The sequence below is a fragment of the Linepithema humile genome, chromosome 4 (assembly GCF_040581485.1).
Source record: "Linepithema humile isolate Giens D197 chromosome 4, Lhum_UNIL_v1.0, whole genome shotgun sequence".
NCBI classification, from domain to species: domain Eukaryota; kingdom Metazoa; phylum Arthropoda; class Insecta; order Hymenoptera; family Formicidae; genus Linepithema; species Linepithema humile.
Window position 1 is genome coordinate 7,376,049 of NC_090131.1, and position 16,749 is coordinate 7,392,797.

Below are 16,749 nucleotides of genomic sequence, written 5' to 3' on the forward strand. Positions count from 1 at the left end.
CTGAAAATGCTACGAATTACATGATTCGCACTGCGTCCAATCTTTAATAGAAAAATAATTCTAGGCAATAAATTTTTTTATTGGATATCGTAGGTCAGCTGCAAATACTTTTGCGCAAACGCAGTGCAAATACTTTATTCGGTTAGTTCATTATCTTGTCCTATGCTTTATTTCGTGCTCTATTAGTTTATGTCAGTTGACCGTTATTATTATTTTATTTTGTTTTCAGAATGATATTACCTTGCATTTAACAAGTCGATTGATATTTTATCGATATATCAGCGATTGATATTTACAATTGGTATTGGTAAGTTTTATGATGCTTTTGAAATATATGGTAAAATTGTAATAAGTATTATGACAAACATTGCTACAAACTACAAGGTTACGTGCAAGGTTACGTGAAATTTTTGAATTTTGTCTTGCGTTTCTATTCAGAATATTTTATTTTATAGATTATATTACAGATTTTTAAGATTCTAAATTATATGTATAGATTACATATTTATAAATTATGTAAATAATTTTAGATTTTATATTTTTCGAAATAATATGATTTTAAGTTATATTTTTATACGTTATTAAGTACGCAATATTTAATATGCAATTTAAATTATTCTCAATTTCAATTAAGACAATGACTTTAACGTAATTTGTTAGCTGTAAAAATCATCAAGATTTTAAAATGAAATTTATCGGTTTTTCAGACGCGAGAAGTTCTACGGGAGTTTTGTTGCGGAAGTTTTGCTGTGGAAAGTTCTGGTGAGTAACAATACTTATTTAATATCTATAAATATAAAACCCGGAAATAATATTTTAAAAAGTTAATAAGTTAAGTTTGTAGTCAAAAGAATGAAAAGTACATGATATTTAATTACACAATAATTAATTTGCACAATAAAAATAATAATTAAATTAAATTTGTTGCAAATATTTAATTGATTATCAATTAATAATCGTCATTTTATATTTATTTCTGTAAACTCTAATTAGTATGTATAGAAAAAAATGAGAAAAATATTTTAGAAAACATTATGATTTTAACAATGATTACTTTTTAAATGTCTGGCTACTGAATATGAGATATTTACTTTATATCTATTTTTAAGATTCAGAAATCTGATAATAGAATAATTAATATGAACAAATATATGACCTGATTTAATCTTAAATATATTATGTACTATATAATCTTATGCAAATAATAAAGAACAATGCTATTTACCAACTGTTGCAACAGCAGCGCTGCGGTCTTGAGCGCTTCTTCGGCTTTAAATCCCGATGCTTGTTCACACATCGATTCGATTTGAAAAGCAAAATACACGACAGACGCGGAGCGATCTTACGACGACGTTGTGTTGAGGTCCAAATATTTATCCCCTTTCTACTAGGCTAGCGCGCTAGCCTCATTAATTGATAATCAAATATTTGCAATGGATTTAATTTAATTATTATTTGTATTGTGCGTATTAATTATTGTGTAATTAAATATCATGCACTTTATATTGTTTTATCTACAAAAACTGAATTCTTTAACTTTTTAAAATGTTATTTCCGGGTTTTACATTTATAGATATTCAATAATTACTGTTCTGTTAATACGTGGTCGAATATGTCGGGACGTGTCTGGATTATTGGAATATAAATCTTACGTGAAAATAAATAACGTGCATCATTTTTCTCGATATTGTTATGCGTATAATTCACGCAGATTTCTTTTATATCTTAAAATATACATATATGATTTATTATTGACGTTTGGAAGCGTATACAGTGTTAGTGTCGATACAGAAAAAAAGGAATCTCGCATACTTCGATAATAAATTAAGATTGCAATGATAATATAATAATAGTAATAAAATAAATGAACACACATCACATCGCTTATCGGAAGGAGATAATAGTAGCACAACATTCCCCTAGAATAAGAATACGCTCTGGCAAACATCGCGTTGATACATTAATAGCCGTAATAAGAACGACGGGCGCAGCTGTGGAGGAAAAAAAAAAAAAACATGAAATCGCATCGTATATGATTAATGCTATAATAAATAATAATGAGACTATACCGTCAAGTATGTGCAAAGATATCGGAAGGACTATATCGATACGCGATTGGCGACCCTTTCCCGAAAAACAAAAGGATTGATGAATTTTCTGTGAAATATTTCGCATGATTAATTCTCGATCAGCTTTGACTTGCAATATTGATTCTGCCGTAATTTTGCGCGGATCATTTTACGGTCGCGCGATTATCCGGGAAAGGATCGGTAATCGGTAGTATATTTATCGTAGAAGTAGCAGTAACAATACAATAACAATGCGGTTTGCGACTGGCAAGAGGCTCGTTTTCCCACGATCGCGTTTTTTTTCCCTGCGGAATGTCAGCGCGTTTCGGGTCGGAATCAGAATCGAATTCGCGTGAAAATTATATTCTCTATCGCATTACGCTTGTCTGGGATGGCGTTTTGAGAGCGACGAATGAGACGTGTACGGACAGCGCGAGCACTCGATCGATCGGAAATCATCGAATTGGCGGCCGATTCCGTTCGGAGCGGTTGAAAACACTTGGAGATTCGTGTCGGATGAATGCTGAATGATTGTCGCTTCCCCGATTCCGGGCGATACGAGCCGAATTATCTCGTCGATCGATTTCGCTCTCTCCCCTTCCCGTCTCCCTCTCTCGTATCACACCGTGTCGCGAGCTCGGATCGTGCTCAGTAGAGATAATTCTTCGGCTCCTCCGTCGGCTGACCGCACACGCCGTGGTACTTCTTCGTGACGAGACTCCTGCTGCGGCAGTTCTCGATCTCCAGGAAGCACTCGTTGCTGTACGTCATGCCGTCGGTGCCGCACACGGGATCGTAATAAGGCGGGCAGATCTTCTGGCAGCCGCGGAACAGGAAACCCTGGACGCATCGCTTCATAGGCACGACGTACACGTGTTTCCTGGAATAAAAATTACTTTTCTTTATTTTTCGTCGCTCGCGAGACGTTAGGATATTATTAACCAAGCGGCTAAATTATTCCACTTCATATGTTAAGAAATAATTACGGCAAGTTTAACGGATTTTAATTAGTACCCACGTCATGCGATATTTTATGCATTAACTATTTCCCAGCGTTTTTATTTCTTTTCCATTAGTTTTTATTTAGCGTACAGTCGACGGCAAAGAAGCCGCGATACTTTTCCTTTTTTTTCGACTGTGCTGAAAATTGTCCGAGCGAGCAATTTTTTTCACGATCGAGAGGAAAGATGTTACGATCTTTTCACCGTTGATTATATTTGGTGAAGGTGCATTAGAAGCGGGCGCGTTAGAAAGCGGTCGAAGATAGGAAGTGATTTCCTCGGGAAAATAGGTCGCGCAAAGGCACACCGATAATATCTACTTTCGAGATTGCGCGCGATTGTGTTCAATTATGCGATGTCGAAGTAGGATACTTTCTTCCCGTATTTGTACGACAGGTACTCGAAAACATCCCGTCAGTATGCGGCAAGAGAGCCGATAGAAGAGCGGTTTATTACTTCCGTAAAAAAGATGTAATGTAAAACGGCGTGCGCGTACGGACTTTCATCACACGCGATAAACACGCGTTAACCGTTGATCGCGCGAGGACCAGTTTTTCAGGCGTCCTTCTCGTCCTCAGATGCGCATTTCGATCGCGCGATCAGGCGTAATGAAAGTCTACGAAAGTACCGTATCGGTGGAGAAAAAGCACGATCGCGGTCAACGAAATTAATATTCGCGACACGACGCGCCACGCTCTCTAGGCGCTTTTGAATAAATGCAACAATCGTGTTCGAAATTGTTTAATCATTAGCTTTTCTATCTCCAGTAATGAAATTTTGTCGGAACAATTTTTTTTTTTCTTTACCGTGCGAGATGAGAATGAAAATCATATCTATATTTGAGGTCGAAATACGCGATAAAATTATTCTGAAGCAATTCAATTACTTTCTCTGACGGAATTTCACGGAGGCAATGATCAAAGAGAAAATTAATTTGGAGCGTATATTTTATCCTGCAATTTTATTCGCAATTATGGAGATTTTAATTGGATTTTATAAGTTAAAAATTTTAGATGCATTCTCTTGAAATAGCTGCTTATTGTTCGTTGTACTCGAAACATTGTATGTTGCGCGATCGTAAAGTTTCGATGCTTGTTATGTCCGTAGGTTTTCAAGTACGAGAACAACGTGATGAAGGCAGTTCAATAGCTCGCTACGCCCGTACTGGTTGTCCAACTTTATGGATGTTTTCACATAGTCTCTGCTGTTCGTCGAAAGGTAAGTCGTGCTAAGCTATTCACTTCTTTTCAGAATTATTATATTTCCGATATTACGCGATATGTTTTCAATTCAATTGCGAAAAGTATCTAAAAAATAGCATAAGAAAAATTTAAATATAACAATCGCGAGATGTATAAAAAGATTTGCTCCTCCTTTCGATGTCTCTTCGATTAGTCTAACGATTTTATTTATTTGCTTATTTGCTGTTATATGTTATTTAAAAAATAAGATACCGCAAGAAGAAGGTAAGATCGATTTATGACGTAATGCATTCTCTTGAGAATTTTTTCGAGATTAATTTATGATCTCTGATCGCGCATTTATCGGACGAAAGCGCCAGGTGATGCGTGCAAACATGCAAACATGCAAACACTTGTAACATTCCGCGGTCAGGAGGCTTACCCGCAATTGTCCCTCTTCATCTCGCACTCATTGCGATAGAGCTTGTTGTCGGAACCGCAAACAAACTGACGCTCCCCGCTGCAGATCTGGTTGCAGAGCGCGGTGGTGCGACAGTGTTGTGCCGGCACTTGAACCACTCTCTGCCCGCAGGTCTCACGCCGCAGATGGCAAAGGGACCTGAAATGCAAACACATGACGCATTCGCGGAACACCGAACTATGAAACACACTTCAGCCGTTAATGATTGCCTTTGTCAAATATTCCGCATTCAAGCGCAAACCGCAAAATTGCTTGAAAGAATTTTATACTTTGAATTTTATTCGAACGCTCGACTCCCACTTTTGTCCAATAAATATTGGACTTGATTTGATTGAAAATAATAATATAGCGGATTTCACCGTATCGATGATAAAATCGATCAAGCGCGAACATTTCGAACAATTTATCGTTCCAATTTCGAAAGATTTTTACACTTTTGAATTTTGTTCAAATATTAAAAACAAAATTATTAGATTCTCTGTAATAAAAAAATGATAATATCGCGGATTTCATCGTAAATCGACGATAAAGTTGTTCGCAAAATCGACTAAGCGCGAACATCTCGGACAGTTTATTTTGATTTGCGAGGATCGCAGAGTGGAAGAAGATATTAAAAAGGCTCGAGGTCTTTCGTCGCGTTTTAACAAACGACCGCACCCGCCCTTAAAACCTTCGGCGGACGTTCTGGAATTCGAATAACGCTGTTAATCACCGATAAACGTTGCCGTCGCTTCCACAAACTGGTTCCTCGGGTACTTCGGCGCAGTCTTCGGGGCACTGTTCGGTCTCTTTCAAGGTCGTGCACTCGCCAACATGTGCCAATTGGATGCCTTTTCTAAAATGCGTCGAATATTGAGAAAAATGAATCCGTTGTATCGATTAATCAAACATTTTAAGGCTTCTGATCACATTAAATTATAACGTTAGTAGCGAGAAATTGTGTCAAATTTTTTTAAACGCAAATATGGCACGCGAAAAAAAAGCTAATTTATCTCGACATATATCGTGAGGAAAGAATTTACATAATTTCTCATTTCTGACGTCATAATTTATGTGATTACAGTATAGAAATTTTAGAGAGCTGAAATCGCGATAGAGCGGTTGAGTTACGTTTTCGAGGTTGCTTGCAGCGCTGCCGTGTTTTGATATTTCAGAGATAAATTGGCCGCACAAGAAACAGGTTTGAATAAATTTCGAGGTTCTTTTTCTTAATGAAAAATGTATGCAACTTACAAGCAAGCCGCCACGTTCATGTGACACTGATTCGGATAGGTATTCGCGTCGCTACCGCAAACCGGATCCACCTCGCTTCCGCACTTCTGCTGTTGCTTCATGCATTTCGTTAGCCGGGATCGGCACTTCTCGAAGTCGATTACCGTTATCTTTCTCCTTGCATGCCTGTTGATTAACATTTCGCTCAAGATCCATGACGGAGGAAGCGGTCAGCGGAAGCTTCAACTTTTACTTTTTAAAGGAAGGACATTGATAGGATTTAAGTATCTATAATCCGCGGCGGTGAATGAAATACAGACCCGCAGTTTAGCATTTCCATCTCGCATTCGTTCCTGTAAATATTGCTGTCCGATCCGCACACCGACACTTCCGGCTCGTTCTTGCATTCTAAGGGACACGCGTTGCTTCCGGATGTTCGTTCGCGAGACACGCAGAACGACATCGGCACTTCGAAGACGTGTTTGCTGAAAAATGCAGACAAGTTAGAGCGCAACAATACTCACGCGATTGAAAATCGCGGCGAGGAATCTGCGTGCAGGAAATTCAGTCCAGGAGTTTCTCCAATCGGTTGCCACTTTAAGGAGGAAATCCAGATATCGCGAAACGTTAGGTCAACTAACTGCTTCGCGTTTCTAACAAGGCGCATGGGATATTCCGGCAAAAATCCGGGATGAGTGGAAGCGGAGAGGACGATTAGCATGATTGAGAGGCGAACGAGGCAGCTCGAGTGTGCTTGGAGTTGCGCGGAGGGTTGTAACGAACAGTACGGGGAAAGCGATTCATAAATGATTGAGTGCGTACAGGGAGCGGCGGTGGGAGAAGAAGGGAGGAGAAGGACGGGGGGCAGAGTTGCGAGAGATCTCGCGGGACTTTTTGCGCGAGGGACCCGCACAATTCAGGTTGCATAGATTTAGCCCGCTTACCCGCAGTTCTTCGCTCGCATTTTGCATGTGTTGGAGTACAAAATGCCGTCGCTACCGCAGGCAGGCCTGGCACCGCGCCAGCACGTTTCACGGCAGTGTCTTGTGGTCTGGCAGTGCTTCTTATTCGTACGCACGACGCCTTGCCTGCGAACGGACGGGAAAAAGTCAAAATCGCTCCTTCGCGGCCAGGCTAGTTTTACGCCGTGGAAACTCGGCGAAATAAATTCCGCTTCCCGCAGGATAATGCGGCGTGCGGTTTACGAGGGGATACCGCACGGTAAAAACGGTGTCCGTAGTGAATTATGGTATTTGTAAAATCGCGTAGAATCTGAGAAACATAGTTTAAAATATCGTCACGAATATCGCGGGTAGATATCAACGCATATAATTTTGCCGCGCGGAGAAGAAATCCCGAGATATTTACGCGATAAAATTTAACATACTCGCGACGGACACAGAAATGTAGAGATCGTAAACATTTTTATTCTTTTTTTTTAAAAACAATTTTCTCATCGTGAATATTCCTTGTTATCTGAATCTACTTGTATATTTCTCGCTTTTCGTGAAAAATGAAGAATTACAAACCACTTTCTCACGTTTGACTTTAGCGGAACGTCGGGAATATATTAATTTTTTGAGTCTCCCTGTTGAAAGAATTATCGTTATAGAGAATACATCACTCATTATTATGAAACATTCATAAAATTAAATTTTTATAAAGTGATACGACGAGGCTGAGAGGATTAAGCACGATTTTCGCAGCTTTTTTCAATTCAACCTTCTCAGAGCTCGTCAGATCCTTAAAAGAAGACTCGCGTACCCGCAAGTGAGCAGCTTCATCTGACACGTGGACTTGTAAACGTTGCCATCGCTTCCGCAGACCGGTCCGTCGAGCGGCGCGTAGTCGCACGAGACCGGGCAGTTCTCCCGGTGGGCCGAAATATTGTTGCACGGCCCGAGGTGAGACAGCTCGATGCCGACCCGGCAGATCTCCACCCGGAGCATGCACTTGTTGAGATAGGTACGGCCGTCGGTGCCGCATACCGGATCCTGATCGCCCGGGCAGCGGTGCTCGCACTTGCTACCGGATGACCTCAGGCAGGCCGTCTTCTCCGTGGCCACGGTAACGCCTTTAAATGAGCGCGCGAGCAGGCGCGGAATAATGAGATACGTGGGATGGATTTCGCGTACGCGCAGTCATCAGGCGAAACGAGATCCCCCGTGTGTGTGTGTGTGTGTACGTGTGCGCATATACGTCCGCGGCCTCGTCGCGGCGAAACGCGACGTACAAATCACTCCGGCGCTCCAACACGCGTAAACGGCTGCGTTTCGACGCTCGGGGAAATCGTGATTCGTTTAACCGGCCGCGCGCAATTTATCGCGGCCATCTATTTTGCGAATGAACGGATCCTCGTTACCATAGATCGCTATCGTCGACCGCGGGTAGAGAGAGAGAGAGAGAGAGAATATGACGGCAACATTCTTTTCCCTTCGCGACCGTCCGCGACGCGAAGCGCGGTGATATCGGGGGTCATCGATGCGTACCTTTCCGGTTTCGTATTTTGCTGTGAATTTAGCACTCGATTTTTCATTAATTTTTTAGGCAGCTGATAAGCCTTTTAATCAGCAGCGAACATTCAGATTTATTACGCGTCTGGCTGAAAAATCTTTCACCGGAAATGCGAGCAATTATCACGCATTAATGATATCATTTATATCACTTAGCATGATATCACGTGAGGCTAGAGGGAGAAATGAAAATCGCGTTATTTCCGCGGTTGTATAATTGAAGCGTGCGATTATATTTCTTGATAAACCGCTACTAATGGACTCCGCGCGCGCTATTCTTACCGGTCCGTTAATATACAAAACGGGATAAAGAAATCACATGGAGAGTTAACGTGATATACGATGAGCGGTATGTCTCGTAGAAAAAAAAAAAAAAAAAAAAAAAAAAAAGATTTCCCTCTTTCCCTCTGTCTTTCTCCCTCTGTAATCTCGCGGCGAGCGAACCGGAGCGTGTATACGTGCGCGGCGCACTGTAATAACTATTATAATTAAAAGCGCCTTACCCTTTCCGCACATCTTCTTCCGCATTTCACACTGCGACGCGTATATGACACCGTCGCTGCCGCAGACGGGTTCGCCGCTCGGCGGACATATCCTGGGACACGCGCCGGACGCGTAATCTGTGGGAAGAAAAAAATACGCTGACGTTGACAAACCATAGATACATTTTATGATAATAATTGCATACATATTGTTACTTTCGTATAATTTCAAGTGAAATCGGATACAATTATTTTATTGAAAATATCGATACTTGGTTTATGAATATTTAGATTTTCAAATTAAAGCGCAACAAATTTCTATATCTTTTTAATATTTTATTAGAAAGTAAAATTTAGTAAATTGTTTTTTCGTGGAAGAATAAGCAATCTTAAGTTTGCATCATCTGATATAATATCTAAGCTGAAATGTTCGAAAACTAATTAGAATGCCAAAATTCTACCAGATTGATTGAAGAAAGAAAAGAAGAAAGAAAAATTCTTTTGCAAAAGAAAGTTTTACTTGCTAACATTATTAATACACGAAAAATTTTTTAAATTTTACTTGTATATTCATGAATTTATATCAATATTTTAATAACCTAATTATATCTGTAAAAAAGATTAATTAAAAACTGTAAGGTGTTTTAAAATTTTAAGCAGCAGCACAAATCTTTAATGAACTAGACATTTTCTGTTTATTTAATAAATTCGTAGTATCGAGTGCATTCGACTACTGTTAGAAAAGCGAAATTTCAGCGGGAACGGTACTCCGGTCGAAGTAGAAGAAAAATTGTAATAACATTTACTGTTAGGTGCTTCGTTTTGTTATGCGCTATCAGGGCAGCTCGCGTATTAAGCGCGCCCTATTATCGTAATGACATAATTGTAATAATAATGCTTGAACACACGTAACGCTCGGTCGGCGGCGCAGGGAGGAAGTAAAATCAACAGCAAAAAAATAAATACCCGCCCGAGTGGCGGAAGTGAATCATACGTCAAGCGCATGCTTTAACCCATAATGCGGAATACACAGGCGGGTTTATCTCTCACCGCGGGATCTGGCCGACAGAGCGATCGCTCGGAGTTGTGTATCCCAGGATATTGCGGCCCATCGGACATGGGAAGTCCATTAAATAATTGAACACGCGGGAGCGAAGACTCGCGGCACGGAGACGCGCGTGCGAGCGCCGCGGCGTATCGCGGAAACGTTTAATGCGCGATAAGATCGGCCTGCCGCGATCGCGACGTGAGACTTATGAAATGCATCACACACGGCGCGTACGCGCTCTTAAACAGTTATTAAACAATCTCGAGACGATATTTATAGTGCGCGGGGTTGCACAACGCGCGCGTAAGGTCCTTCGCCGCGTGACGCGAGTGGTCTTTCCGATCGGCGAGGCTTCACAGCGTACTTGACGGATGATGCGGCGTAAAAGCCAAGGTACATAGTAGCCGTGCGAAAGTGCTCACGCGGAAATATCGAAAGCCCTGATTTCTCGCATGCGAAAAAAGAAGTGAAATTCCGGATGACGTTATTGCATTATGATATTATCACTAAAACTGTTGTGACTCTCGTGGAAAGCAAAGATACCGTCTTCCTCGAGCGTTATAGCGTTCGGAGGATGTATATTGAATCGTTAACGAGGCATTCCGCGTGGACAGAAAATACACAGGTCGCGACGTCGAGGCGATATTTGAGGTCGAGAGGGCGGAGAAGGACGTAATTTCCCGACGAGGTCTCTCTCTCTCTCTGGCCGCTCTTTTCGGCCCATAGACGTTCATCCGCGCGCGGAGATTCTCTGTCGAAACCTTAATTACTTCCGGTTGACCGTCCGCGGCCAGATATCTGCCGCGTGCAGGCCCGCGCCGCCGCCGGTCTCGGTCCAGCGCGCGTCGGGTCAACAGCACACCGGGATTTACGGCGCGCGTTTTTCCCCCCTCCGGATATCGGATCGCATAATATATAACGAATTATAAAATCGGGCTGTGTACAGTTAAGGATGCACCGAGTGCGCGCGGAGGGCGCGGCCGCATCGGGGGAAACGAGCATCGCGAGGCGCGCCTTATCGCGCGCTGCGAGTCTCCGATCGAGCGCGAGTCAATGCGAACGTTATTTATTAACCCTACAATTTGCACCGTAATCAGCTGCCGGCTGAATCGGAGCCCTGGCTCCTACCCTGAAAAGACGCCTCCTCTAATGAGCACGAAAATTGGTGCCTCTCGAACGCCTGTCGAAGGGAACTTTTTGCGCGCTGTCTCGTCATTTACGACCTCCTTCGCTCGAGAGTTGTCGGCCGAAACAGGATTCTTTGAAAAGTCAACACGCGAACGAAGAGAAGACGGGCTTTAAGTAAATCTCTCTATTACGATTTACCGATGATTTGCGCCGCGTATTAATGCGCGTTTGCGCTAGCTAAATTGATTTCATTTTGTAAATGTGATTTCTTCCTCGAGAAAAGCCGAAAGTGTGTTGCATACTCGCGGTCGTTTTCTTTCGGCTGCGCGGAATCTCCTTCGATTGCCGGCGAATCGATCGCGCCGCGCTGCCCTGTAACCCGCTCCGCCTATCGATCATTCGCGTTTTTAATTGCGCCGCGTTCGATACGCCGCGCCTACCTCTCTTCATCATTTCCGCCGCGCTGAACACGGGACAGAATAATAATTAAAAAGCGACGGACTCTAGCATGTTTCGCGCGCTTAATGAACCTTAAAGCGACATCGCGTTCCTCGCGCGCGTATGTCCACGCAATTACTTTCTCGCCGCTGTAATTGCTCTATAATCGCCCGTGATTTATACGAACCGTCCGATATTTATCCACCGCTCGATGATAATCGCCGTCGAAAGCGTTCGCGACGATAACGAACCGTACGAACACTTTGAATTTTTTGTTTGTTTTTGAAGAAGATCACTTGATGATCATATTTGAAAGTAATTATTGAAAATAATTCGAAGTTAATTATAGCGATAAATTTCTATCAGCGGTAGCCGAACCAGCGCACACACATTAGAAGTTTCGTCATTCATGCCACGTTACTTCGTGCAGCGGAGTTTAGTATGCTAATTGCCGTAGCGGTCCGCGCTCACCGCCAAAAAATGGGTCAATACGTAGGGGCCGTTTCAATAAATTAGCATGTTGCTTCGTAAAACGCTTATCTCGATTATAATTAATGACTTGGGCACATTAATCGATCAAATATCGTTTGAATCCAAAAACCGTAAGAATGTTTATTTATGACATTTGTTTTCTGTTGTAAAATTATTTCGCAGGCAGGATTAAAAATAAAAAGAAAAGGAATTTGTACATTTCCGTCCAACGTTTCGTCAAGTCACGCCGGTGCATTTGCGGCAAACCAGCGCGATCTCCTCGCGCTGAAAAATTCACTCGCAGACGACCGGACAAGTGGTTTCTCCCTTCCCAGTCTGACATGATTAAATGAATCAATTATGCCAATAAGCAGCCGACGTCTCTCCGGCGATCGGCGATTGGGCGAACAATGCAGATCGAATTATACGGCCGTAGAAACTGCGGGGTCGCGCGCGTGCATGCACGCGGTACACGATGCACAATGAATGCGCCCGGATAGGGAAGGCAAGATGGGAAGGAGAAGGAGGAGGCGGGGAGGGAAGAGGAGAAACGGGAGAAAGAGAGAGAGAGAGAGAGGAAGGTATATGCGGGTCGCTGAACCGCGGCAAGGATGCACCGGACGGTTGGTCGGGTGGATGCTGCTTCTCAGATTTTTGTCCTCGAAACGAGAGTCCGCGAGGCGCGGCGAGGAACGGACGGGATCGCGGCGCACCGCCCGAGATCGATAACGGCTGAAAATAAAGATCGACTTAACGAACCGGAACGATTTCACGTGTATACGTACGAGTGTGCGCATACATGCCGCGCGGCTCGTAAATAAAACGATTAACGTCGAGTGTCGTCTTCTGTTCTTCCCTCCCGCGCTCGAGCGGGACTATTCGCGACGAGCGAAGGAGCGACGGGTGGGCGGCGGGGGGGGGGACGAGCTGACGGATCAGCTGAGCGCGGAGGCCGAGTGCAAAGCCTCTCTCGGATTCGAAATGCGCGGAGCGCCTCTAATCGATCGATGTCGAGATACACGGAGTTACTTTCTTCCCTTCCCCTGCCGCCTCTTTATTTGCTCTTCCTCGTCACGGTTTCTTTTCGCTCCGAGCGACGCGAGGCTCCGATTTCGCGGCCGGGTTAAAGAAAATCGGTCGCGCGAGCGCGAGCGTGTGATGGATGGCTCTCGTCGCGAAAACCAGAAATAGAAGTGAAACGGCCGGGACGAATCGGGGCCCGTTTACCACCGCGGTAATTGATGGCGCAGCGATATACGCGCTACACGAGAGTCCGCTCGCACGTGAATCGGTCGGCTCGTGCCGCAGAGAGCTTATACAGTAAATATATTAGAAGCTTCCTTTGTGCCCCCCCCCCCCTCTTCGATTCCCTGGAGTCTCCTCGGCGCGAGTGCTCGTTAGGACGCGTGACAAATTAAAGGAAGCACTTGCATGCGTACACTTGCGCTGCTAAGGCCGGCTGAATAGATTTTGCGATTTTTTAACGGCGCAATTACCGGGCGCGCCTTTGAGCGTACCGTTACGCGGTGCGAAGTTATCCCCGGGACAGAGTTAAATCTGTCATTGGAGTTGAATCCGCGTTCTTCCTTCTCATCGACTCATCGCGGGCCTTACAATTATTGCGCGAGACAAGATAATCGTCCGGTTAAACGCTCCCTTCCGACGGCCGATGTGCATCGCGAAATTATCGCTGTGCCATCTCGTTAGGTAATTCCTGACATCGCGCTGTTCACTTGGCAGTCCCCTGTTGCCACGCGAGAAAGTATTTTTTTTTTTTTTTTTCTTTTTCCTCGACGGAATGGATCGCCTTCTCTTGTCGGGGTGCTTTACACGCGAGGAGTCAAATCGGCGCGCGCGGTCGAAGTATAAATTATTCAATTGTCCGACGCTGTCGCGTCGTTGAATGCGATTCGAAACGCTGATACGGCACAGGCTTTTTACACGCTATTACATTGATCGATGATGTCGTTGCTCGAATAGCGAAGTGCAGCGTCCGCGAGGCGGCCATAAATCTGCTTAGATCAATTGCAAAACGTGCCAATCGCTTTTACTTTACACCCGCCTCGTATATCGACGTGAAATGAATACCGGAAGACGGCGCGTTGCCTCTCGATTGTCTTTCACGTCGGTTGTGTTCACGTTTTTCTATTGATATTTAAATTTTTTTTTTACTATTGAAAATTCCGGTTTAAATTTTGAAATTGAAATTTTCTATTAATATTCAAAAACGAAATGATTTCCCGATATCACGTTCCATATCAATCTTCACTTAATGATTTCCCATGATAGAGCAATTTTCATCGGCAAATCGATGATCGTAATTTGCCGATACTGCGACGTGCGATAGTATATCAGTCGCTATAACCGGTTTGCGGTAACATTGATAACGATGATGCCGATATAATCACATAAATATTCGCGCAAAGAGCGTGCGGACAATTTTCGATGAACGTAGATATTTTATTTCTCGATGAGCAATCGTCTCGCGGCGTACCGAGATTTAAGATTCTATTATTTTGGTTTACAAAATGTTATTTGTTTTTAAGCACAAGCAATGCGAAATTAAAAATGCTTATTTTAATATAAGAAACTGAAGATTAATGCCATTTTAATTTTATGTATCATGTTTTTTTTCTGTCTTTATTTTCTTCTTGCTGCTCGGCGGATCGCTCGCAATCGCCTGAAATATGAAACAAGTTCTATTTACGGTGACCTTATAAATTATGTACTTTCTCCAATCTTGCTTCGTGCTTTTCAATTATCGCAATTTCTCTTTGATTCGCGCATTCTCATCCGCAAATTGAAACTTTTGTACCGTGCGGTTTTGTGAGTAACGAGATTACCAGTATCTCAGGCGGCCGATCTGAGGATGCCTAGAATCGCAACGTCGTACTTCCGGCCACGCGAGCGATCCCGGCCAATCTCTCTCGATCTGTCTTGGCTTAATTACGCGCTCGTCGAACGCTATCGCCAATAACGTCTGTTCCGCGGCGAGGGAGGCCGACCCGTAAATCATTTGCCGGCCGATAGCGTCAAAATCGCGGGAGTTCGTGCACAGCGCGGCCACGGCCGATCGGTTCCGTGCCGCGCAGCGGCAACGTATTGAGTTTGGCCGATCGCCCCGACCGGGTGCTCCTTATCACCGCGAAACGATCTCGTCTTCCTCATAGCATTGTCCCGTAACACGTCCGCGCAGTGTTGCATTAACGAGGCCCTCGCACACCGTCTCTCCGCGCCCGCGCGCGGGAACGATGTAATTACAAACCAGATTGTTTTATCTCGCTTTTTTTTTGCACGAGGGATTCAAAAATAAAACGTGCCGTTAAGTGCGGCTGAAAACGTTTCCCGTTCGAAATTGATATCCCGCGTTACAAACTGTATTGGGAATTTATCGAATAATCCGGGCGTTGATTTAGACAACGCGAGAAATAAATTCGTTTTTATTTATGGCACTGAATGTTTTTATTCATACGTAAAATCCGTTTTTAAGCTGGTCTTATCGAGATTAATTAATGTGTGATTGAATTGCACATTTTTCTCTCGTTTCAGAATTACGATATATTCCAAATGAATAAATTCGCCTTTTTTTTGTTATTTTTGAGAAACAGCTTATGTGGAATATATTTATCTCATTCAACTTTGAGCGGGATAAAATTGCGAGTGGAAAAGTAGGACATATGCTGAAAGAGTTAAGCGCGATTGAATCGGGCGCTTGATGCATCGCGCGGATGCCCGGATTTCCATTACCGGCATTTCTCTGGTATCTCGGCGAAGTTATCTCAGCTTCCTCATAGCAGCGGTATTGTTTCTTTCTCCCACGCGGAGACCGTCCTTAAAGAGGATCTTAAGGCCGTATAATTCGAATGATGGCATGCGGCAACATGCGGAATGATTTATCGACTTTGCGGCACGTGAGAGCCGTTTCACTCTTAGCATAGGCTAATCAAAGCCATAGACTCTCGGAGGGCGTTGAATTATTAAGGCGCTATGATTTGTGATAAGGATAGTAACGTTAAAGTGCCGCGTTCTTTGCTTGCTGTTTGACAGAAACGATATTTCAATTCTTTCTTTAATTATTAGCTAATACGCTATAATTCGCGTGTAAAATTAAATGACGAATCATTACGCGTAATTATTTTTTCGCATCAAACCGAGGGTCTTAATTTACAACCGCATGAGCCACAAAAGTGAAGTTATATAGCAAGAAACATTTGTCGCCGATAAAGTTTCTATTTGTCGAAGGAAAAAAATGCGTTTTACGACCTCATTAAAAATTTTATACTTCTCTATCTATCGCTTTATGTTAATAAAGTTAGATTATACTACGCGTAGCACATGCACATAAAGTTAGATTAGATTGCATACTCATATACGATCGAAGTTCGACATACCATTGAAATGAATATCTCATTCATACAAAAAGTACTACATTTTACTTATTATTTCTCACTGCGTAATTATTAAAAAAAAACCATTATTCGATATTTGACATTGTGTCCGATTATATCTTATCATGACAATGTAATTCCAGGCGAGTTGAAAGAGTGCCGGCTCTCCGGCCGACCGATAGAAATTTTCGATGCGGAGGCAGAGAGCACACACCGATCGGCAGAGCGGTACCGGTTCACCGCATTCTGTTATAACTGTATACGAGCCGACATCGTATTTTAACACGTGATAAAAAACTAATTAAATCAAGAGATACGGCCGGCTGGATACTCGAGA

General features: G+C 43.1%; 2 protein-coding genes across 2 annotated transcripts in view; one reads left to right on the plus strand and one right to left on the minus strand.

Moving 5' to 3' along the window:
* The first annotated feature begins 10 nt into the window (after window positions 1-10).
* Window positions 11-16,749, plus strand: part of LOC105677719 (apoptosis-resistant E3 ubiquitin protein ligase 1) — an 81,209-nt gene continuing 64,470 nt past the window's right edge. The window contains exons 1-4 of the mRNA XM_012376528.2: window positions 11-141; window positions 230-307; window positions 708-762; window positions 4,178-4,288. The gene's annotated coding sequence lies outside the window, so the exon portion shown is untranslated. The remainder of the gene's footprint in view (window positions 142-229; window positions 308-707; window positions 763-4,177; window positions 4,289-16,749) is intronic.
* LOC105677720 (serine protease inhibitor dipetalogastin) overlaps window positions 1,676-16,749 on the minus strand; it is a 32,482-nt gene continuing 17,408 nt past the window's right edge. Inside the window, exons 2-9 of the mRNA XM_012376532.2 lie at window positions 8,961-9,077; window positions 7,709-8,018; window positions 6,889-7,032; window positions 6,265-6,429; window positions 5,966-6,130; window positions 5,445-5,567; window positions 4,694-4,870; window positions 1,676-2,949 (exon numbers count right to left, since the gene is read on the minus strand). Of these exons, the coding sequence (XP_012231955.1) occupies window positions 2,718-2,949; window positions 4,694-4,870; window positions 5,445-5,567; window positions 5,966-6,130; window positions 6,265-6,429; window positions 6,889-7,032; window positions 7,709-8,018; window positions 8,961-9,077 (1,433 nt within the window). The 3' untranslated portion in view covers window positions 1,676-2,717. The remainder of the gene's footprint in view (window positions 2,950-4,693; window positions 4,871-5,444; window positions 5,568-5,965; window positions 6,131-6,264; window positions 6,430-6,888; window positions 7,033-7,708; window positions 8,019-8,960; window positions 9,078-16,749) is intronic.